The sequence below is a fragment of the Microchirus variegatus genome, assembly GCF_963457635.1.
Source record: "Microchirus variegatus genome assembly, chromosome: 6".
In the NCBI taxonomy this organism is placed as follows: domain Eukaryota; kingdom Metazoa; phylum Chordata; class Actinopteri; order Pleuronectiformes; family Soleidae; genus Microchirus; species Microchirus variegatus.
The window spans coordinates 31,714,468-31,739,116 of record NC_139807.1 but is presented as its reverse complement, the minus strand read 5'-3'; the positions used below and the strand labels follow the sequence as shown (position 1 = coordinate 31,739,116).

General features: G+C 40.4%; 3 protein-coding genes across 4 annotated transcripts in view; all 3 read left to right on the top strand.

Moving 5' to 3' along the window:
* dennd5a (DENN/MADD domain containing 5A) overlaps nt 1–3,245 on the top strand; it is a 41,407-nt gene extending 38,162 nt beyond the window's left edge. For both annotated transcript variants that reach the window (XM_083891715.1, XM_083891714.1), the window contains 4 exons: nt 66–148; nt 707–830; nt 1,079–1,247; nt 1,892–3,245. In XM_083891715.1, the coding sequence (XP_083747841.1) occupies nt 66–148; nt 707–830; nt 1,079–1,247; nt 1,892–2,075 (560 nt within the window). In that variant the 3' untranslated portion in view covers nt 2,076–3,245. The remainder of the gene's footprint in view (nt 1–65; nt 149–706; nt 831–1,078; nt 1,248–1,891) is intronic.
* Nucleotides 3,246–5,267: 2,022 nt separating this feature from the next.
* On the top strand, nt 5,268–9,293 carry sinhcafl (SIN3-HDAC complex associated factor, like; the record flags this gene model as incomplete). Its single annotated transcript, XM_083890874.1, has 5 exons — nt 5,268–5,395; nt 7,237–7,336; nt 7,434–7,548; nt 7,645–7,798; nt 9,086–9,293. The coding sequence occupies 5 exons, from the start codon at nt 5,268–5,270 to the stop codon at nt 9,291–9,293; spliced, it is 705 nt and encodes a 234-aa protein (XP_083747000.1).
* A 4,427-nt stretch (nt 9,294–13,720) lies between these two features.
* tub (TUB bipartite transcription factor) overlaps nt 13,721–24,649 on the top strand; it is a gene marked incomplete at both ends in the record, with an annotated part of 50,856 nt that continues 39,927 nt past the window's right edge. The window contains one exon of the mRNA XM_083891668.1: nt 13,721–13,776. Coding sequence (XP_083747794.1) covers nt 13,721–13,776 — 56 coding nt within the window. The remainder of the gene's footprint in view (nt 13,777–24,649) is intronic.

The following is a 24,649-nucleotide window of genomic DNA, read 5'->3' as shown; positions in this document are numbered from 1 at the left end:
TGACCAGTGGAAATCACCTGGATTACATTTTGCTTGAATTGTCCTACATTATCTTTTTCCCCCAGAGTTGAACACTGGTCAGATCCAGGAGGGAGTGGGCGAGGCCATCAATGGAATTGTGAAGCACTTCCATAAACCGGAGAAGGAGGTGAGAGACGGATGAGTCCACACAGGCCTTGACACGTCGCTCTATTATTCATTACAGATAAAGAACAGCAGTGTTCTGCTCTGGTGGTCCTCAGGCCCCTCAGTCACCATCGGCTCAGTGCTGTGAGCCCATTGTTAAAGGAGAATTCTTACTGTTTTTTTAGCATCATACTTATTTCCTCATAATTTCTTATTTCTTAAAGTAGGTGAAATAATCACAGTCAAGGTGTCAAGTGTCATTTATTGTGTATTTTAAGTACAAAGAGGTTTTTTTTTCCAGGGAAATCCCCTTAAATCTTCACTGCACAGAACAATAGCTGCTAAATATAAAAATAGTTCCCAAAATCCTTTATTCTATTGTGTTTGTGTCAGTATTACATTACACACATGAAGGCCTCTGTAGTCTAATCATTCTGCACCTGCAGGACTTTTGTTGGTATTTAAACTATTCACTGTAGTTAATTAAGACTTTTAATTGTATGATATTCTCATTTGGAGGGTGAATAACGTTAATTTCCTCAAACTTGATGCATGTTCTTGTTGTTTTTCCCTCTCACAGAGAGGCAGCCTGACTCTCCTGCTCTGTGGGGAGTATGGCCTCGTCTGGGCTCTGGAGCAAGTTTTCCAGCACGGCTTCAAATCACCGCGACTCTTTAAAAACGTCTTCATCTGGGACTTCTTGGGTAAAGACTCAATATAACTTCTACACAAGTGCTTTAAGTGAGGACTTCTCAGCTCTCCGTGTGTTCCAAACACTCTGAAGCAGTTTATTCATCATTAATTCAGATCGTGGAGACGGTTATTTTTGTTCAGGATAGATCTGTGAAATATTCATCAAAACGTGCTTATTTAGTTTGAGGTCTGTTTAATATTTTAGGTCGGGATGTTCACATTACTGTACAGCGAACTTAATTATATTGCACTTCAACAGAAAAAGCACAAGTGTACTTTGAGAGCGCCGAACAGCGGGAGGCGACTCCGGATGAAAACTGGCAAACCAGAGTTCGCCACTTCTGCCGCTTCATGCGCGCCATCAACAACACGCCCCGAAACATCGGCAAGGACGGGAAGTTCCAGGTGCTCGTCTGTCTGGGGGCAAGGTAGGCGAGCGCTTTACTCACCATTAACCCAGAGACCGTACAGTATTTAGTATGTGGTCACCAGTAAGTTTGGTATTCAGGGCAGATTTAGTGAAACTTGTAGTGAAGCCTTTTAGTTCTTAGTCTTTAGTCCTATTTCCACGCAGTGGTACAGTTCAATACATGATGCAATTCTTCTTAATTTAATTAATTTGCTATATACTGTTATAATGTCACACTAGTTACACACCTGACACGGCTATCGCCATCCGGCCTCCACATACATGGCAATAAACCATTGGCACTGATGAAGACAGGAAGCAGAGCTGGAGGTTGCAGAGATGAAGATGTTGAGGTTCTCTTTGGGAGTGACGAGGATGGATAGGATCAGGAATGAGTTCATCAGAGGAACGAAACACATGTTAGATGTTTTGGAGATGAGGTCAGAGAGGCCGGAATGAGATGGTTTGGTCATGTACAGAAGACCAAATAGAAGATGTATGGATGAAGTGAAGGAGGACATTAAGTGAGCTGGTGTGAGAGGAGGAGGATACAGAGAACAGGGTTAGATGGAGGAGATTTTAGTAACGTAAACATTCACTCTTGCATTCTTTATTTACAAGCTTCTCCGTTGACTCACCGAGTCTCCTTTGTGCCTCTTTCAGAGACCATTTGCTGCATCACTGGATCGCTCTGCTCGCAGACTGTCCCATCACGGCTCAGATGTACGAGGAGAGCGCGCTGATGAAGGACCGCTCGCTGGTCAACTCTCTGATCCGAGTGCTGCAGACTCTGCAGGAGTTCAACATCACTCTGGAGGCTTCGCTCGTCAAAGGCGTCAGTGTCTAAAACCAAAACCAGAGAAGGAAGATCACTGAGGGCCATTAAAAAAGGGACTCGTGGAAGCGTCGATCTGCAGGAACAGAACTTGAACAAAGGACATTCTCTGGCTTCTCTTAAAAAAACTACTGTTACATTTGCCATATATTCAGTGCAATGAGCCTTTCAAGATTTGTCGTTATTTTTATCCTCAGCGATGTTGCCATTGGATGTTAAAACTATGTTTTCTATATTTTCAAATGGTTGACAATGACCTCCTCGTGCTCCGACGCGTCACTGAAAGCTGAATATTTTCATTGTTGTTGTGAACTGTCGACAATGGGCGATATTTGAGGCGATATATTTTCAGAGAAAAACAGTATTATTTTGTTAAGTCAGTCAAAATCGCTTGCTCTGTCGTCCGACGTCATATCGCAGAGCTTAAAGCGAAACGGTGTAGGAGTATGCTTTATAAGTGCGTGTTTGACAGGGAGGGAAGACGATTCGCCGACGTTACGTTTGAGCCTTTTCCCTGAGAAACGTACAAGTATGCAAACCTTTTACATGAAAACAGCCCTGCAGAGAAAACGTTCCCTCTTGCATTTGAATACTGTGCGATGTAAAGCCTGCGTCCAGCGATTGACCGTCATGTTCAGTCGGATGACGGAGAACAGCCCCAGTCTTTTTTTCCGGGTTTGTATTCCAGACACGCGTGATCCTCCGAGCGATGCTTGAGTACGACCCAGCTTTCTGTGCCCGTCACAATGACCGCCTTCATAGAAATACCTCCGACCAGCAGTTCCCCCCCGTCCTCGCTTCTTCTTCATCTTCCCGCTCTCTGTGAGGATCTCCTGCTTGACCAACAAGGAATGCTCCTCTCCTCTCCTGACAGATCTTATCATGGTTTCTTGCTATGCAATATCCAGTCGAGGAAAAAAAAAAAAAAAGAAATTCAGCCCCTGACCTGACAAACTCCACATTCTAGTGTCTTGAGGATTTTACCAGGCCCTCCTCCTCTGTCACGTATATATACGTCAAACTTTACTGTGCAGAATAAGATATTTGATATGTGAAGGACTTATTTTCTGTGCCAACAACAACAACAACGTCTAGAACGAACCGTGTTGTACTCGTCCGCGTACGACCCACACATGAGCGTCTTGGGAGATATATATTTTTGTTTTCAATACGGTTGTACAGATATTGACATAGCTGTGTAATGTAGTGTTTACTAAGTGAGCAACAGTGTACAGTGTAAAAATATAATAAGAATAAAGCATCTGTAATGTGTTGCAATATCATTATTTATTGTTATTGTTATTATTATTATTATTATTATTATGTCGCAGTTCAAAGAGTTTATTGTCCCATGTACAGTAAGAAAACATATCTTGAGTTAAACGTCTAAATAAATAAATAGTTTAAAGTGATAAAACAACACAGTAAGTGTAGCTATTATATACAACACATTATAAGTAATATGTAAATATAATAGAAATAAATGTTGAAATATGATAAAAGAACCCAGTAAGGGTAGCTATTATATACAACAAATTATAAGTATATCATATGTAAATATATAATTGTATGTTAAAGTAAGCTTTAGGACATTTGATAACAATAATATATGATTATAGTTATATTTCGTTATAATTGCTATAAATGCTCATTTATTAATGTTGTCCCGCTCATTAATCCGTAGATTTAAAGATGCACCGCAGTAAGAATGTGTTTTGGCAGCTGAGAAAATGTAAACAAACTCGTTCGCGCCATATCTGGAGGGTGTTTTTTTCTTTCAAGCGCTGGTCCCAAGCGGAAGCTGGGACTTTGAGTTTGAATGATGCCGTTAACAACGGTCACGTCCGGCTGCCTCACTACAGCTCCCGGCGTGCACCGCTCCCGGAGAGGACGTGAGGACAGCAGCGATTGGTCGACTCCGCGTTCAAATCTAACTGCTGCACTCCTTATATGGGCATCGAGTGCTCGGCCCTTTCATTACGGCTTTTTATGCTAATCACATTTTAATGGCCAGCTGTATGCAGCAGTAGTAAGAGCATGCGCAGTAGCTAAAAAGAATACGGCGAAGATTCAAAGTTTTTGTTCAGTAAGTGCGCTCTTTTTCCCTCTTACGCTCTAATGAAATGTTTAGAAATGTGCCGTTTTGTCACGTTTGCGGAGGTTCGCGGCGGCGGAGTGTAGTCGTTAGCGTGACGGTGTGCTAGCTAGTGTAGCGAGCTAAAGCCGTACAAAGAGTAACTGACAATAGGGATAACGTGGAAGTGAACGAGAGAGCGTGGCATGGTGCTGGTTAGCTAGCGTGCTAACAGCTAACAACAATGAGCCGTATTTGGCGCTGCGGCAGCGGGGTTAAGTTTGAATTTAAAGGGGACGATGTGTTCGCCGCGGCCGTTTGCGTTTTTATTGAAATAACGACAAAGGCGCGTTAGCGACACGACGTCGCCGACAATCGCGTGTTTTGGTTACGCACGCGTTTTACGCGGAGTTTCGGCGTGTAGCACGGTAGCTTTTTGTTTTAGTTGAGAAAGCTGCCGCCGCCGCTACTGCTGCGGGGCTTCTGCCCGCTCTCTGTCGACTTCACACCGGGTACACATTGGCGGCTAAATCGGCGCCCGACACCGCCCGTGTTTTCACAATTAAACGTGGTTTCTAATGCGCTAAAGTTGTGTTTTAAACGAGCTAAAGTAGCTTTAACGATAGTAAAAAAAATCAACGTGACGCTGTGCTGCGGTGGGTGTTACCGTCGTCTCTGTGATTCTTTACGGGACTGAAAGTTTGAAAACCCGCAGTAGATGTTCACGAACTGCCCTATAACGCTTTTATATCACCACACAAATGATGACATTATAGTTTAAAAGTGATTTAAAGGCGGATTTGTCGGTTTATTCCGATTTTGTCCTAAGCCTTAAACCCTTATTTCCCTTGTTTATTATCACATTTAGGCGTTCGTGTGCTTTATATACACTGCGTTGTCGAATAAATGGTCGTTTTTGTACTGTTTATTATCAAAATAATGTGCAATATGACTTGGAAATGTCCGTGTTTCTGTGCTTGTGTGTGTGTGTGTAGGGACCGCCCCCTTTTCAATAAAAGAAAGCACAACTGTCTGCAGACAAACACCGAGCATTTTCATCTTCATCACAGAGTTTTTGTCTTTCCTGCAGGTTTTCTTTGCTCCACCACGGACCCACAGACGGACGGACTATGTTTGGCTTTCACAAGTCCAAAATCTACCGGAGTAACGACGGCTGCTGCATCTGCAAGACCAAGTCCTCCAGCTCCCGCTTCACAGACAGCAGCAGATATGAGGAGACGTTCAGGCTCTGCTTCGGGTAAAAACGCCCTCATTCATTCATTCACAACGCACCTATATATAAGTATTCACACTTCATGTTGTTACCACCAGTACTGACGGAAGCAAAAAACACACTGTATAAGAGTTCTGTATATGTGGTTTGGTCAAAAATCCATCTTTGCATCATTTAAACCAGTGGTCTCAAACGCCAAATGCCACCAACTTATGAGTTTAGAGCTGAAATTATTAATCGATTACTAAATTAATAGTCAACTATTTTGATAATCAATAAATTAGTTTGAAGCTTTTTTCATGATTAAAATAAGATTTCTGATTGTTTTAGCTTCTTAAATGTGAATATTTTCTTGTTTCTTTGCCCCACATAAACAAAGAAATCTTTAAAAACTGAATCATTTTGGTTTGTGGACAAAAACAAAGACATTTGAGAACATGCCAAACAAACATAATCATTAGTTGCAGCTTTAAATAAATGACTTATTTCTGTATGTTTTTATTACTATATTAAAAGGTGCCATATGTAAGAATGTGGCCAAAAACAGTTACTACATTCAAATTTAAAATACCGAGGTCTTTTAGGTTTCGTTTTCTGACGTAACTGGCAACCCGTGGTTGCTCTGCAGCTGAGACTCTACCGACTGCAATGATTGATAGACGGCTGTAGGTGAAGCCACATGCCAAAACATAAACATGATTTGCAGTCTGCAAAATATTTGTTTTAATGCAAATATTTTGTCTGTACTGTTGTTGTTGGTGAGTTCAGTTTGTTATATGAACATTATTCCTGAGTCTCTGTGACATATTAGGAGGATTTTATGATTTATTACATAATGCACCTTTAAATTTGCATCATAAATACCTTTATATAGTCAACTTTTTTTCCCGTTCCATATCAAAACAATCACTTAAATGTGAACTATCATCATAAATATAATTATTATCATGTCTTTTTCTCAAAAAGTTTGCCTTTTTTTTTACTTCACCGGCCCCCGACTGACCAAAGTAGACACTCCGTTCCCCAGGTCACTGGAGTTTGAGACCACTGGTTTAAACTGCAGTGTCTGGAATTGCACTTTCATTTTATTGCACCCTACTTGTTATTTTTACGACCATACCACAATTTTTAACTCCAATATATTATTTTTGCACGTCTGGCACGTTGTACACACACCTGTCCTTTTAAATGATGTCATGGCGGTGAATGTCACTGGTTTTATTCGACATCTGTTATATATAATAATTGTATTCCAAGAGAAACACTATTTTTGTCTGTGCTACTGTTATGTGTGTGTGTGTTCTTGTACTTGCAACATACTGAGGACCAGTGAGGGTTTTTAACCAACAGAGTGAGGACATTTTGGTCGGTCCTCACTTTGTTTTCATTGAAATCACTTCCTGAGGTTGTAAACATGCTATACTCAATTTGGTCCTCAATTTGGTAGAAAACCCGTTTTCCAGCCATGGTGTTTCACACACTTTTTGCTCTGGGGCTCCACCTGCAGACATTTTATGGTACTGCACCCAGTAGTTCTATATAGATGTCATTCATGAAGTAGATATTTGTTATTGTGTTGATTAATAAAAATGGAAATGCTGGTCCTCACTTTGTCAGCACTTATACCCAGTCCTCTGTATGCAGCAAGTACAAGAGTGTGTGTGTCAAAATGACAGTTAACCCAGTTTAATTCGATGCGGAAAATTTAGTTTTGTGCTCAAGTCTAAGGTGAGAGCGTACATGGTTTTCACTACTAAAATGTTAATATAAACATATATATATAGAGGTTAGCCTTTAATGCTAATGTCTTCTGGGGGTTTTGTGACTTTGCTCATGTTGTGCGTTTGTGTTTTCCATTTCTTCAGACTCTCAGAGGATCGCGTCGGGGACATTTGCAACGCTTGTGTTCTCCTGGTGAAGAGGTGGAAGAAGCTGCCCATCGGTTCAAAGAAGAACTGGAACCATGTAAGTGCTATTTGGTTATCTGAGCAAGGGAGGATTGGACTCAGTCTGAATTAAACTAACCCTAACTCACTGACTGTTTTTATCTGGTCTGACTCAGGTGGTGGACGCCAGAGCGGGGCCGGGCTTCAAGATGACCAAACCCAAGAAGATCAAGAACAGTGACGGCAAGAAGAAAAGCAAGCTGAGGAAGCTGCACAAGCTAAAGAGACAAAGTTAGTTGTTTTTAAATGTAAAACTAAGTATCTATGTAAAGTATCACAATGTTTCACGTTTTTAATTGTTTTAATGCGATTGTTTCTGTTTCCAAGCAGACTCTGACGCTCACAGCACGACCTCCAGCGTGTCTCCAGCTCAGTCTCCCGCTTACAGCAACCAATCGGACGACGGCTCGGACATCGAGTCCAAACAGAGACGCCCGACCCCGTCCACCTTTTCCTTCTTGGACCGCTCCTACTGGAAAAGGCGAGTTACCGCTTTGAAATCGCGAAACCTACGGCTACGAAACGGGGTTCCTACGGGGCGTGGAAAAGTATGGAATTTAGGCCCCGCCCCCAATACCTCCCCGAACCCTAAATTTTGCGTGTTCACGTGTAGGGGGGGAGCAAGGGGAAATGCGATTTTTGCCTTTATAATCAACCCTCAAAATGTAGTGAGCTCTGATGCGGCCTTAAAACAAAGTGGAAGATGAAATTACCCATGATGCTTTGCGAATTCAGCGAGCCGACTTATTTATTTATACATTTTTTCAAACAAAGATGGCGGCCACATCTGCCGAGGAACACTTTTGTCGTAATATATTTTCGCAAATAACCACGTTACAATGACAAAATGTGTTGGAATATGTTTGTTTGATACACATCCAAAGGACAGGTGAGCTTTGAACACTAATGTCAGAAAATAACTGACCGTTTATGAAAGCAGCTTGCTAACTAGCTAGCCCTATTTACCGAGTGCTCTGAGAGTTTCCGCCCATCACGTTACTGTTGACGTGCGAATGCTTTAGAAGCACTCGGCAAATAGCCGCTAGCTAGTGTGCTGTGCGCGTGCCGCGGTGTGTTACAGCTTAGCATAGCAGCGGAGGAAACTTGTTTCCCACAGTTAAAGCAAATTGCTTGCATAAGATGGGTAAGTGCAAGTTCAACGATTTGTGGCTCCAATTTCCCTTCATGTCTTTTGTAATTTTTTGTCAGTATGGCTTTGAATTGGGTGTTAAAGGTGCATTATGTAATAAATCTAAAGCAACTGGCCATAAAATCCTCCTAATATGTCACAGAGACTCAGGAATAATGTTCATATAACAAACTGAACTCACCAACAACAACAGTACAGACAAAATATTTGCATTAAAAAATATATTTTGCGAACCGCAAATCATGTTTACGTTTTGAAATCATGTTTTGGCGTCATGTGGCGCCACCTACCGCCGTCTACCAATCATTGCAGTCAATAGAGTCTCAGCTGCCGAGCAACCGCGGGTTGCCAGTTACATCTGAGCTACAATGGCGGAGAAAAACGAAACCTAAAAGACCTCGGTATTTTGAATTTGAGTGTAGTAACCGTTTTTGGCCACATTCTCACATATGGCGCCTTTAAATTGTATTCATTATGGTCTTAAAAAGTCTTAAATTTGACTTGTTGAAACCTGCAGAGTCCCTGGAAAAGTATGGAATTTTGACATGGGAAATGTGTAGGAACTCTGAATAACTGTGTTTTTATTTTGTCTAATGGTGCTTTGTTGACCCTTTCCAGGCAAAAGGTGTGCTGTGGGATCGTCTACAAGGGTCGGTTTGGGGAGGTGATCATCGACCCGCGGCTCTTCAAGCCCTGCTGCAGTTCCAAAAAACAGAAGTCGCTGGTGTCTTCCACGACACTGGTGTCTTCCACGCCGCTGGTGTCCGCTCACCTCCCCGACACGCTTCCTCCTCAGCGCCCGGAAGAAGCGAAAGAAACCTGGTGATCGTTTAATCCACGGTTAATCCATGGCGTCACCTGGATTTGTCTCCCGTGGCAGACCTCCCCTCTTCCTCCCCCCCTCCCTCGTTAGATCCTTTAGTTAGATATTTCTCTTTTGTACTGTTCTTTCTTTTTTTTTATATATATGGGTATTTTTTAACTTTTGTATAGAGAACTTTTTCTTTTTTTATAAAAAGCAAAAAGACAGAAAAAAAAACACAATTTATGGGCATTAGTAATTTATAGATTGATGCGACACGTTTTGTTGACGTTTTTTTGGGGTTCTAAAACAACAACAAAAAAGACGTTTGGTTATTTTTATACGTGTTTAAATATTTTTGTCACTTTTTCTTCCAACATATCAAGACTGTTCTTTTTTTCCCTTTGTGTAACTTGTTAGATTGTAAGTGTGCACGTGGAAGACACCGGCGTTTTCTCACACCAGCGTTTTTTTTTTCAGTTCTCGCGTCTGTCGTTCTCGGACGAGTCAGGGATCATTAGTGCGACTGTCCTCTGAATTCAGCTTTTATAATAATGTGTGTGTGTCTGTGTGTGTGTTTGTCGGATGATTTCTGACCGTTTTCCCCTTCGGCCTAAACGCGCCATTAGCTTTGTCGACTCGGACGAGCTTCGACCACGCGTGCAGCGCGTTCCGTCGCGTTTGCGTATGTATTTATTTCTTTTGTGCAGCCTACAATGAAATGACCAATGCATGTTTTTGTAAATACAGTTCATCGGATCTCGATCTTTTTTTTTTTTTTAATGGCAGGAATGGCAAACCACTACTTGTGTAAATGTTTTTGCGCGCTGAAAATGTGCTTTTCACGCCGTTTCAGTGACGTCGGTTTAATTCGCATTTTTCGCATCTCTCTTTATCTCAGGCCTGTTTCTCTCGACCATAATGCAAAGCTTTGGCTCAAACACTTTTTGCCTGAAAATACACACAAGCTTTTTCGGAAAAGCTTTCGCCGTCGTTTTTTGCGTTTTTCGCCTGCGATGTTCTCGATTTGTCCGGAAATGTCTGCTCTGTTTTTGGTGGTTCTTCTACTTTATTTTGTGTGTGAGATGATCAGTGTTGTGATTTATTCAGAAGCAATTGTCAGAAAGTCAAACTATGCAGACGTTATGAATGTGAGCGTTTCTCTGGGGCTGCGGGGGCCGTCGCTGATGCCGCTTAAAGCCTGAAGTGCTCGGTCCCGATTCAACCAAATTGATTTGTTTAAACAAAAACAAACAAAAAAGAAGCACAAATTCATTCAGCAATATCCACATTTAAAAAAAAAAATCACAATTCATAACCGTCTCATGTTGTGTTTCTTTGCGTTTTAATCCAGGTTTAATCCTGGTGTTCTTCTAACGGTTGTTTCTGCTTTTGTTGTTGTTTGTTACCAATCTCAAACTCCATGAATTGACAGGCAATGCTCTGTAAAGTTGCTTAATATATACACTTTTCTGCGGCAGGGTAGTTAAATGTTGAACATGTTCTATTATTCTTTTATTAAAAGGAGAAATGCTGCTTCCTTTTAACCTGGAAAATAAGCTTCTTGTTGTTGTTTTTTTTGTCCTTAGGGAGTTGCCATATTTGTTTTTTGTTTTTTTTACGAGGTACATTTTGGGATGTGAGATGTGCCTTAATTGATTAATTAATTAATGAATTAATGACCTGGCTCTGGTGTAATTTATTTTTTTTATTTATTACAAACTTTGTTTCTGAAACTTTGAGACAACTGGTGTGGAGCCTTTTCAAGAAAGTCTGTTTTTAAATGTGTGCACTTCTTTTGAACAATGTCATGTAGATTATTTTTTTTACTGCTCCTTTTTTTTTGTTTTTGTTTGTATACTGTATTGCAAAGTAGAACTGTATTGAAAATAAAGAAAAACCAGTAAGTAATACGTAAATGTGAGTCATGGTCGTCCTTACCAGCAGGTGGTGCAAAAGAGCTTCACAGAGGAAGTCACGGTTGTTTTGATTTGATATTTAACCGCACAACAAACATGAGTTTAATGTGTTTGTGAGGTTTATTCATCTGTTCCGGCTCATGTAACTCCTGACTTACATTTTTACAGTTTTTCTTAACATACAAGATAGATTATCGGCTATATAATATAGATTGTATAAACAGGATTAGAATAAGTGAACTTTATATACCACAACAGAGAGTATAAACAGGATTAGTTAGGTAATATAACCTAAATAAATGAACTTTATTAAGGTTTTATACCACTATAGAGTGTATAAACAGGATTAGTTAAGTAATATAACCTAAATAAGTGAACTTTATTAAGGTTTTATACCAATATGCAGAGTTTGGACAGGATTAGAAAATTAATATAACTGAAATAAGTGAACTTTATTAATGTTATATACCAATATACAGTGTGTAAAAGGTATTTGAAAAGTAATTTAACATAAATAAGGCTGTTTTTTTTGTTTTTTTTAAATGACTGCATCTCAAATCTTTTGTCTAAAAAAAAAAAATCAATAAAACTACATTGAAAATTATTATTATTATTACTTTTCTTCTCCATTCACTGATATACTATATGCTGATAATCAAATGTTGTAAAATCTAAAATTCTCTCAGTGTAAACTGTGCACATACCTACAAAAAACACCCTCTGTGTATAGTGTGGAACATTTGGACTTTTATTATTTAGTGTTTATTTGACCTCAAACAGGTTTTTGTCCATTTGTAAGTTGGAGTTGTGCCAAAAATGAGACGAGTAAATTCCTTCTTTTCAGTCAGATTTGGTCAGATTTGGTCAGATTCATAGCCTTGGCTGCGATTGTGACGACAAACAAAGAGGAAATTGGACCTGAGGAAGGATTTGTGGCCTCATTGTTATCTAAAATGAAAGGTATTATATTCTTGTATTATTAAAATAGTTTTTTTCCCCCCTTATTTCCCTCACCTTTCTTATTCCCACCTCTCCTCTCTGCACATTTATGATAGCTTGGTATTCAGCCTGTCCATATTTCCACAGAATCACAGCAGTGTGGAGCAGATTCACATTGAATGGAGGAGCAGATATCTCAACCTTTCCTGTCTGTGTGATGAAATGAGCTTTGTTTGCACAAAAAAAACCATCTTTCTTTAATTTGCATGAAATGACATGGAAGAGAAAATTACTTGTGGAGAGTGCACGACGTACGTACGTATGTTTCCAGACACAATTTCAAAAATGTCAGAACACAATTTTGTATCTGGGCAACAGCAGAATACAGTATACGCTCCTCTAATAGTGTGTGTGTTTCAGGCATGTTGTGGGGACCGACATCTCTTTACACAGTCACATTATGAGGACTTGTCTATAAGGATTTTTATGCAAAAAATAATTTTTCAGCTGTGCTAACATCATTGCACAAGGGTTTTCTAATCATCCAATAGCCTTCTAACGCCATTAGCAAACACAATGTACCATTAGAACACTGGAAATGGGCCTCTATACACCTATGTACATATTCCATTAAAAACCAGACGTTTGCAGCTAGAATAGTCGTTTACCACTTTAACAATGTATAGAGTGTATTTATGATTCATTTAATGTTATATTCATTGAAAAAATAAGGACATTTCTCAAAATGTAAATATTTTTCTCAAAATGTAAATATTTTTCTCAAAATTAAATTTTTTTCTAAAAAGAAAAAAAAAATTCCTCAAAATTTTAATTTAATTCTCAAAAATGTATTTTTTCCTCAAAATTATATTTTTTGTCTAAAAAATTTTTTTCTCAAAATTTGACAATTTTTTTTCACAAAATGTTAATTTCATTCTCAACAATGTATGGAGTGTATTAATGATTGATGTAATGTTTTCATTGAAAAAATAAGGACTCTTCTTATAATAAAAAAAAGTGAGCCTAAACTTTTGAATGGTCGTGTATTATACATACATACATATACATATATATATATATATGTGTGTGTATATATGTATATGTGTATGTATATATATAGTACCACCTGCCTTGGTTGCCTTCATGTATTGATCAGCCAGTGAAAGGATCGATTATTGTCTTCAGGTCGATGAAGAAATGAAAAAACAGCCAAATCTCACATCATCCAGTGACTTTAATGAGTGTGAAGTCACTTCGACATGTTATTGACACGCAGGACAGAGTCAGCGGGGACTCACGCGCAGGAATACACTCTTCCTGTCGGCGCGTGAATGAAATAATAAATCAGCAGCGCGCGCACAAACCGCCCCCCCGACCCCCCCCCTCTCCATCTATCTCAGCCTATAGCAGCGTCTGTGTCTCTCTCTCTTCATGTGTGTGTTGGTGGAGAGAGGAGGAGAGAGAGGAGAGAGGAGAGAGGAGCGGTCACTCTCTGCTGCTGCTGCTTATTTTTATTTATTCTTTATTTGTGTTGTTGTTGTTGTTGTTGTCTTGTGTCGCCACAGACACACACACACACACACACACACAGACATGGAGGGAGTCAGCGGCAACAGGAGCATGTCTTACAGCAGATGGAGTTATGACAGGTAAGCGAGCTCGCGCGTGCAGCTGTGGACACACACACACACACACATATATATGTATATATATATACACACACACACACACACACACACACACATATATATGCATACATATGCACTTATAAACGGTCATATTATTGTAAAGGTTGAGGCTGTTACAGCTCGGTGGACGAGTCCACTCCCACTCCCCCCCCCTCGTGAGGAGTTGACAGGTGCAACGGATTTGGGGATGAGATGATGTGAGTTTGTCAAGTAGAGAGGATCAATCACACCGAGTGTGTGTGTGTGTGTGTGTGTGTGTGTGTGTGTGTGTGTGTGTGTGTGTGTGTGTGTGCAAAAATAATCACTTTATGCTCATGGTAGTTTATGATGTTTTATTTTTTGTTTTCTGATCAACTCACAAAACAGTCAATCAATCAAGTCACCAATCAGTGCATTTATTAATCAATAAGTAGAAGAGTTTTCATGCTCGGTGAATGTGGGAAAAGTTGAGTTGAAGGTACGTTAAAATCTGGGGGAAAATATACAAAACATTATTGACATTAGCATTATAGCATTAGCCAAAATGTTTCCAAACTCTGAAACATTGTTGCATTTCCTGTTACCTTTCACATCATCATCAGCTTCACCGTCTACTTCCTGTGTTGGGTTATGACCGTGGATGTGGAGGTCTTTACTGAACACACACACACACACACACACACACACACACACACACACACACACACACACACACACACACACACACACACACACACACACACACACACACACACACACACACACACACTCTTCTGTGACGCATATATGTCACACAGTGTTTGCTGCATGACTTGTGTTTACCTGTGTGTCTGTGAGGAAGGAACTGTTGGGTTCTACCAGTTAGCCAGTGATTTTGCAAATATACATGTGTATATATGTACATATGTATATGTATATACATATATATGTGTGTGTGTATGTATATATGTGTGTATATGTATGTATATATGTGTGTATATGTATATACATATATGTGTATATATGTTTATACATATATGTGTGTATATACATGCATATGTATGTGTATACATATGTGTGTATATACATGCATATGTATGTGTATACATATATATGTGTATACATATATATGTGTATTTGCTGCGTGTTTTGACTTGTTTTGATTGCGAGGTCGCTAGTAGTAGAAATCACATACTGTACATAATATATATGTATATAAATACATATACATACATATGTGTATATATGTGTGTGTATACATATATATGTGTGTGTATACATATGTATGTGTATATACATATAAATGTGTTTGTATGTGTATATATGTATCATGTGTATATACATATATGTATATATGTATGTGTATATATGTATCATGTGTATATACATATATGTGTATGTGTATATGTGTATATATATATTTGCTGCGTGTTTTGACTTGTTTTGATTGCTAGGTCGCTCGTAGCAGAAATCACATACTGTACATACATATGTGTATATATGTATATATATATGTGTGTATATATATATTTATATGTATATTTGCTGCGTGTTTTGACTTGTTTTGATTGCGAGGCCCGTTCGTAGCAGAAATCCCATCCTGTGTGTGTGTTTAAGTTGAAGCAGGCGTTTGTGGACTGACGACAACAACAGTCCTCGTCTCAGTAAACAGCTCCGGTCGCTCTGTCTTTGTTCAAGTCATCAAGTCGTAGTCGCTCATCGCCTTCTTCTGTTCTAGTGAACCACACTTCTTTATATATGGTGTTCAAACATGTATACAGTATGGACTCAAAGAGCATAGCAGCATCAGATAGAGCCACGACAGGCTTTATAATAAGGAAGAATCAGTAATGAGCAAATGCAGAGGACTTGGTGATTCATTTCATTGAATCCCAATGCCAAAAATTAATGAGACCTTGTGGAGTCAGCGAAGGCAAGGTTGAGATGGTTCGACCACATGCAGAGGAGGCAGGGAGAGTGATTATCGTGGACAAAGCCCGATGAAGATGGAGCTGCTGGGCAGGAGGAGGAGGAGGAGGAGGAGGTGAAGGAGGTCAGTGAGTGTTAAAGAAGAGAGGACAAGATGGAGGATCTGCTGTGGTGACTCCTAAAGAAGCAGTGAGATGCTCCTGAAAGTCCTTTCACGCCTTCACAGAGCAGTTTAATGGTGAAGTTGTGGTTCTAAGGCTGCGGTCAGAATAAGGGTTTAAAGGTGAGGTCACTCTCATCATGTGACCTGGAGCCTTTGCTTGTTGTTGAGCCCGGCGACCAGAGCTTCATTACGCAAAAACAAATATGCAGGAAACCCAGATTAAATCAGCTTGGTTTCACGTCAACACGTCCACTGCTTTATTGCAGGATCGCGGTCGTGTTTTGAGCCAAACCTGACACAGCTGGAGTCAGCTGAGGTGTAGTACGATGACCTCTGAAGCGGAGATTACGCTTCTACAACTGCGTAACCATGGAGACCCCTCGAGCCCTCGCGGCTCTCCGTCGCAGTGCAAGTTCCGTACCGTCTGGAAAAATGTAAACATTAAAACACAGTGGTTTAAATAAACCGAGCAAAGTCAACTACAGACTTTTCACAGGAGGCAGAATTATTCACCATGAAATTTCCTGTTGTCAAAACTTCGCGATCACATACTCTGCTATATACAGTATTTGTGGGGACGCTCCTGTACCATGGGCGGTACACGTACCACAGTTTGAGAACCACGGTTGTAGAGGAAAAGGATGGATGGTTGCGTTCGCTGTCCTGTCGTATTATTTTTGACATAAATTCACCCTGTTTTACTCCCAAAATTCTGGATTTTTTTTTGTCCAGACCTGGTTTGGGTGGAGAATCCATGCTCTATATTCTTGTGTGTGTGTGTGTGTGTGTGTGTGTGTGAGTCGTAGGGTGTGAAGTAGGAAGTCTGAATGAGATACTCGAGTAGTCATGACTTCAAACTGGCTGTTACGTGAATGAAGCACGCTTGAGTGTTGTTCTCTGAAGGCTACAATAAAATCACATCAGTCGTTTATATTCTACACTCGCGATATTCAGAGGATGTGGTTGTGTTAGAATAACACACACAGTTATTCTAACACACCAGTTGCTTATCAGAGATACTGTAGACACACGGTTTTACCATGACAACACAGTGTGTGTGTGTGAATCAGCTCCGGCTCAGTATCATTGGTATTCCGAGTCGGTTTCCTGGACATCCCGAGAGGCTGCTGCCTGAGCCCTGAGGTCTACAGCCTTCACAGAGTCCTCACAGCGCTGTGAAGGAAATGCTAACTGTGTCCACATATACTTATTATTATTGCACCAGTGGAGTAGCGGGAGTTTATTCTGCAGCAGTCTCACACGGCAGATGAACGGATTTAAGAGACGGTTCGTTATTTTCTTCAAACACTGCAGGCCTGGAACTTTGTAGTTTCATAGAGCAGCGTTGAGTTGCTGATAATGCACGTGATACAATCAGGCCAGTGAGGAGATGGATGGAAGTGTCAGGAACTCTTCCCTATAGGAAGGTGTCCTGGTGGCTTTTTCCAACACCGACTCGTCGCTTAGATCGACCCCTAACAGTCATAGGGCCAATTCCAATTCCTATCTTAACCCTCAAGCTCAACCCTTAATCTTAACTGGCCCTCAAAACCAAGCGTTGAGTGTTATTTTGTCACTTAGAAAATGGGACACCCCTTAAATGCAGATACGTCTTCAGACTGTAGGGGGCAGAATAACGCCAAAGCTGCGTCCAGTCTGTCAACTCCAAAAAAGAAGAAGAAGAAGAACACGTTTACGTCAGGATTATTTATTCTGATCCGTTTGTCAGTCAAGTTATTAGGTTGTCAGTTAGTTATAAGATGATACTCATACAAATATTCAGCTGACAGTTACCACACACCACGACTTATTGAAAAGTAAACCACACCGGCCGACTATTGACAAAAGATGGTCAAATAAAAATAAATGTTACGCAACAATGACGTCAGTAATCCATAATATGGGCCTAAACTAAGATCATTTTTATATCTCTATTAACAAAGAAAATACTTCATTTGTAGCGTACTCGTTTTCGCTGCTTTCGACGCCATCTTTGTTATGTGAAAACACGCAATGCATTCTGGGTAGCCCTTGCTCCCAAGGGTGGTCTCGGAAAATCTCTTTTAAACTTCCATTAATTGTTTATAGAGCCCTCAGTGGTGTGGCCCCTTTGAGCTAAACACATAAACAAGATTCGATTGGGCTAAAGCTGGACGTCTCTCAATGTCTGACGCAGTTTACCCACAATGCAGTTCAGTAACACTTGACTCTTCTTCATTTAAAGTGAGTAAGAAGCACTAGAGTCGACGCTGTGGCTCTGGAGGATTCATCACATTAGCGTCGGGGGTGAAGCTTAGGTCACGAGTGTATACAGCATATATGTATATGTTTATGTATATGTGCGTCTTATTGGAAGGAAATCAGTGTTTCTCACTGAGACGTGACATGAATAAATATGTAATAGGCTCAATAAAGCTGCGTGTTGTGTCTCCAGCCCTAAGCAGACAGTTTGTTAGATGTCGTAACATGAGAGATTATTTTCACGTTCGGTTTCTTGACAAAGATCGGTCAGATCTCTACGATGTTTTTCGACCACAAAACCCACGAGAGTTCGGGATCTGACGAAAATGAAGACATTCACACACTCGCGGGGGTGTTTCGTGTTTTTGTTTACTTCCTCTGATGATGATACGTGTGGTTTGTGGATAATCTGTCAGATTAATTCTCTGTAGCGCCTGTTAATAATGTACGAGGATGAGGTCACGCCCCTTTTTATCCAAGTTTCCACGAGGCTGTGACCTACTTCAAACTCAGCAGAGATATAATTAGCCAGAACAGGTGAGAACACACTTATATGTCCTAATAATTGAAAACAAATGGAAGAACATTGAAACTGCCCCAAAAGAGTGAATTTATTACACACATTTTAATTCATTTAACTTGATTTAGTTGACCAACTTAATTCCAATTCTATACAGATTCAATTTGACTTTGAAACTCGAGATCTTGAGTTCCTTTTGACTGACAGCTGCTGGAACATCTTCAAGTGCGCCCTGTTCAGGACTTCTTTGGTTCAGCACCATGGACAGCAGAGAGAGAGAGAGCTTAGGCTAGCTGCCTTTTTCTCCCAGAAGTTACAAAAAATAAACTGTACACAAATAACACAAACTGGTGTTTTGTGTGATCTTTCAAAACGATTTTTGAAGTTTATGAATCGATTCGGAATTGTGGATAATTTGGATGATTAGAAACGCCATTCTCATGTGAATCGACTAATATTTAGCGCATACATGAATAATAAAGCTGAGTCTGTAAAACCACCTGAGATGAACAGAGCTGACGTCAGGTTTAAAGATGGAGGACACTCGACTGTGGTGACGTTGGCGACATAACAGTCTGTGATGTGAGGGTCGAGGTCGAGGAAAGTGGCAATTTAAAAAAAATGACGAGTGGATTCTTGAAACATGTGCTGGCTCATTCCAGGCAATCTGCTGGTCTAAATGACCGAGTACACTGTGTACACACATGGAAGACATTGCTGCTGCTGCTGCTGCTGCTGCTGTTGTTGTTGTTATTCTTTGTTGTTTGATTGGAAATAATACACTATAACCATCTTTGTTTGCACCGGCTTCTCATCGTCTAGAGTCTGTATTTTAGCAGCTAACCCAAAGCAGAGTTTCCATTTATGCATTTTCAAAATTCCATTTATTTTACCGTAAAGGCCCGGGTGTTGCATTTAGCACGGTTTATTGGAAGTAAAATTAAAGTGAAATTAGAAATGAAAGATTTTGGCATTAGAGCCTTGGAATAAGCTGCGTAGCCTTTCGTCATCTTGCGTTACCACGTTCTAAAATCACCTCATTGGTCGTGCGTTTGGCATTTTGAAGCAGAAACTTCCTACACAAATACATATTTAAACTAAATTAAAAAAAATAAGAGACATTTTATCACATCACATCACATTTTAAAGCCACTGTATGTCTCAATCCAGATCCAGGCACCGTTTACCAGTTAGCTCAGTTAGCTGCGTTAGCTCCTTTAGCGCCCTTAGCGTTAGCCTACAGTGGAACTGGAGCAGTCTGTTTTTTAAAGGAAAAGAGCAGCGCTAACAAATAACCAGCGTACCTGTGTAACTGCGTGTGTGTGCCTCATTTTAACAATCGGGAGTCACGTAAACATGACATTTCAATGCATTTCATCTTCAGCATAAGGCAACATGACCTCTTCAAGTATTTTTAAACATGCACACTGATCCATGATCCCTGATATGTGATAAATAGGCCCAACACCATAGTAAGAGAAACATAATTGTCAATTTGAACCTGAAATAAGCCTTAAATCTCCAGGCCACGTGGATCTTTTGTCCACTTCACTGTTTGTCTCTGACAAAACACCAGAAAACCTCAGAAAAACAGCTTCAGATCCTACTGTCGGGGCAGAAATTAAAAGTGAGCTGTGTCTGTACTGAGGGAACACTGAATATAACAAAGGCTTGTGACGGAAGTTTATGAACACACTACATTTCTGGTACAAAACAAATTTTGTGTGGGTATTCTTTGGCAACGCCACCAAAAAAACGTCTATTTTCCGTGTGTCATTGAATCCACCATATTGTCAACGCACTTAATCATGGAACTATAAAAAAAAATGGCACTATTCAGCAATATTTTTCCACTCCGTTAAAGTTAGTATTCAAGGCCACAGCTGCTCCGGCTCCAGACTCCGGCTCCAGACTCCAGCTCCAGACTCCGGCTCCAGACTCCGCACCTGCTGCTAAAAGGCTAATTCAACACAAACCCACTTTGATGTGAAGGAGACCCGACGACACGTCCTGCTTTAATACGACAGCGAAACGGCATCAAAGCGAGAGCTCCTGCACACACACCGTCGTGCTGCCTCTCTCGTATGTGAACGCAGACCGCGATTCATGAATGGAGACTTTGGCGGCTGCTGCTGTGCTTTTGATGAAGCTGCCTTCACAGACCTGAGGAGAGAAAAAACGCTGAAGTGACCGAGAGAAAGAGCACCTGAGCGTTTGATGATGCTTCACTAACCACACGGGGCTGAAAGGTCAACCTGACCAGACTTGGATTCATCAGGTGGCTTCACATCCATGCTAATGCTAATCCTCGTACAGAGCCGTTTTTTTGCTATATGCGGACTATGCAGCTGCATAGGGGCCCCGCAGCCACCAGGGGGCCCCCAAGCTGCAAGTTCAGACTCATATTTTTATTTAAAAAATTTTTTGTATATTTTTATATCTTTATTTGCATGTATTGCATGCATTCATTATGCATATATTTGCAAAGCATGTAAGTGTTCGTTGGGTAATCGGGTAAAAATCCGATTATAATCCATTATATTTATTTAGAAGTAAGTTTAGTTATTTATTTTTAACTGTTTTTGAATCGTGGGTTAAAACTGTTTTATGTTATGCTACCTTGTTATGCTATCTTGTTATGCTACCTTGTTATGCTACCTTGTTATGCCACCTTGTTATGCTACCTTGTTATGCTACCTTGTTATGCTACCATGTTATGCCACCTTGTTTTGCTACCTTGTTATGCCACCTTGTTATGCTACCTTGTTATGCTACCTTGTTATGCTACCATGTTATGCCACCTTGTTATGCTACCTTGTTCTGCTACCTTGTTATGCCACCTTGTTATGCTACCTTGTTATGCCACCTTGTTATGCTACCTTGTTATGCCACCTTGTTATGCTACCTTGTTATGCCACCTTGTTATGCTACCTTGTAATGCTACCTTGTTATGCTACCTTGTTACCTGCTGCATCATCACAGAATATAATTATGAAAAAGTTAGGAATCTGTACCTCGAGTTTGAAAAAAAATAGGGGCCCCAAATACTATCTAGCATAGGGCCCCCAAACAGCTAGAAGCAGCCCTGTCCTCGTAGCATTCATATCAATACAATTAGATTGTTTAGCAATTAAGAAGCACTTACCTGAGTGCATTTTTATACTCATGTACTTGAGCAGATTATGAAATAATAAGATGAAAACATGGACGAATATGAGGAGAAATGACTTTTACAGACAAACGCCAAGAAAAGACTCTTTTTCTCGTCTCGTCTACATTTTGATTAACTCGTCTCTCGGATAATAAGCTCTTGTCATTCCCTCCTCGTCACCGTCTTAAATAACTTTAATATTCCACCTCCAGCCTGTGTGTGTGTGTGTGTGTTATTCATGGATAATAAATCATATGCGGCCTCATCTTTACCCTCAGACGAAAGTGAAATATCGTTACGTAAAAAGAGCTAAAGGTGCTTTTGTTTTGTCTTCCATTTGCTGATTAGATTGCGTCTAAAACAGTGTTTCTATAATGTAAACGTGCAGATGGTCTGTTCCTTTATTCTTCTCCATCCTCTCATCAACATCTCTCTCTCTGCACCAGCGGTGGATGTGAGGCGTGTTGGTGGAGGTGGTTGCTATGGTGAAACATCTGAGCCTGAGAATGAGACGTGCATTAAGTTGGTATTTTTTTTAAAGAATTCTTTCTGAGTGTGTACATGTACACACATGTAATGACACACATGTACATGTACATGTGTGTCATTAACATAAATCCATTACTGTAAGTAAAAACACAGTGAATTTCTTGCCTCAAGATGGTAATAAAACAGAGATATGTGCGTTTATTTCAGAGGTCCTGATGTAAACATATGACATATTCACCATTAACTACACTCTTAGGGTTCCAAAAGGGTTCTTCTGCAAGGACTGAGGTTCTACCTGGAACCATTTGCTTCTGAAAAACCCTTTTCCCGAAGAAAGTTTTTTTTTTCAAGGGTTCTTGGTAACACTAATGGTTCCAGTAAGAACCATTTTGATCCAGAGAACCCTTTAAAGCCCCTTTACTGAATAAAGGGTTTAAAAAGGGTTCCTGGTGGAACCCTCCAACAGGAGCCAAGAAAGGTTCTCCTATGAGGACAAGCCTAAGAACCTTATATGGTTACCTTATTCTACCTCTATTACGACATGAATTAAGATTTTTCCTACATAAGGTGTTAATACGTGCTTAATATTCACTAATAAAGGGCTAGTATGCGACTTATATGCATGTTAGTAAGCACATACACTCTTAGAAATAAAAGTGCTAAGTAGAACCATGTAAGGTTCTTCGGTTTGTCCTCATAGGAGAACCCTTTTTTGGCCCCTTTTGGAAGGTTCCACCAAGAACCCTTTTAAAACCCTTTATTCAGCAAAGAGGTTTTAAAGGGTTCTCTGGATCAAAACGGTTCTTACTGGGACCATTAGTGTTACCAAGAACCCTTGAAAAACCCTTTCTTTGGGAAAGAAGAAGCAAATGGTTCCAGGTAGAACCTCAGCCCTGGTAGAAGAACACTTTTGGAACCCTTATTTCTAAGAGTGTAGTTCATGGTGAATGACTTTCCTCACTATATTCTCATTTATCCTCTTATGCAGCGTTAAAGGTGTCATATAATTAAAAGTATTATTATTTAATTTAATGTCATGTTAGATACTTGAAGATCCTTTTGTCTCTGCGCAGAATGAGATTATTCACATTAAGCATAATCTCGCGAAGCATCTCGACTCACACCGTCGCCTAAGCTTAAACCCTATTGTGATGATGAGATTAGATTATATTTGTCAAACACGAGAGCAGCTGCGCTTCTTAAATACTCTTAAATAAACTTTGGCATCGATATTTCTTCTGTTCCGTTGTCACAGGATGATTCATGGGTGTGTTGTGTTCGTCTTTGCCAGAATGATCTTAATCTGAGGACGTGTACGAGGGTGATATGCTGCCTTTGTCTCTTATAATACTCATAATAAATAAAGGTGACCTAACAAACGCAGCAGTGTGCTGTGCTGGAGAGGATTTTTCCCCTCCCTCCAAACAGCTCGCTCGATTTTTGTTCCACATGAAAATTTAACGAGCTTCTCGCTGTTTGAATTAAGAAGAGAGGCGAGAATGTGACAATGTGAGAACACAGCGTCTCGACGCAGGGAATTTTGTCAAAAAAAAGAATATCCCTAATATTCAGACTGTGGCTTAAATGCACAGATTTTTGCATGTGTTCTTAGCTTATTCAAATGTAGAGCGGAAGTTCCGATTAACGCTGTTTTTTTAGTGTGTATCTGCGTCATTACCTTGTTTAAGAAGCCCTGAAGGTTCTAAAAAAAACAGTTCAGTCACTGCTGAGAACGCTGTGTTTTATTGTAATCTCGGGCTCAGCGAGATCTCTGAAAAAAACCCGGTCCGGTTACGTAAACACCGGTTCTCCTGAACAGCAGATCCTCCTGCTCCGGGCACTAGTCCGGGCACATCCGGTTGCGTACATTGAACCGCAGAAGAAGAATAACGTCCGTCGTGGAGGTGTTTCACGAGCGACAGTGTCTTCTGACTCCGGGTCAAAGGTCGTCAAAGGGACTGCGGCGGGGAGTCGTGAAGAAGCTATTTTTAAACATTGTTAAAACAATGTTTTGATAATGAGGAGCAGTGCATCCACCGTTCCAGAGGGGGGAGCTGCGCTTCTGAGAGCGGGTGTGCTGGATATGCCACTTCCGGGTACTGGCCAATCACAAGACAGTTGGGAAGGCTCTACGCTGGCTGGCCAATCACAACACACTCTGGGGGTTTTCTTGGGGTGAGATTTATGTCTGAAATATCGCGGCTGAGGAGAGCTTCAGTAAGGAGAGATTTTCATCGGCTTGTTTTCAGCAACTAGGAGGTTTTTGAGCATAAAAACAAGTTAATGTATGTAAGTAGACCTCCATAACTAACATATATGTGCAACAGGACCACTCTATGTGAGCTTTAAAACAAGATATCTGATTGTTGCAGCTTCTCAAATG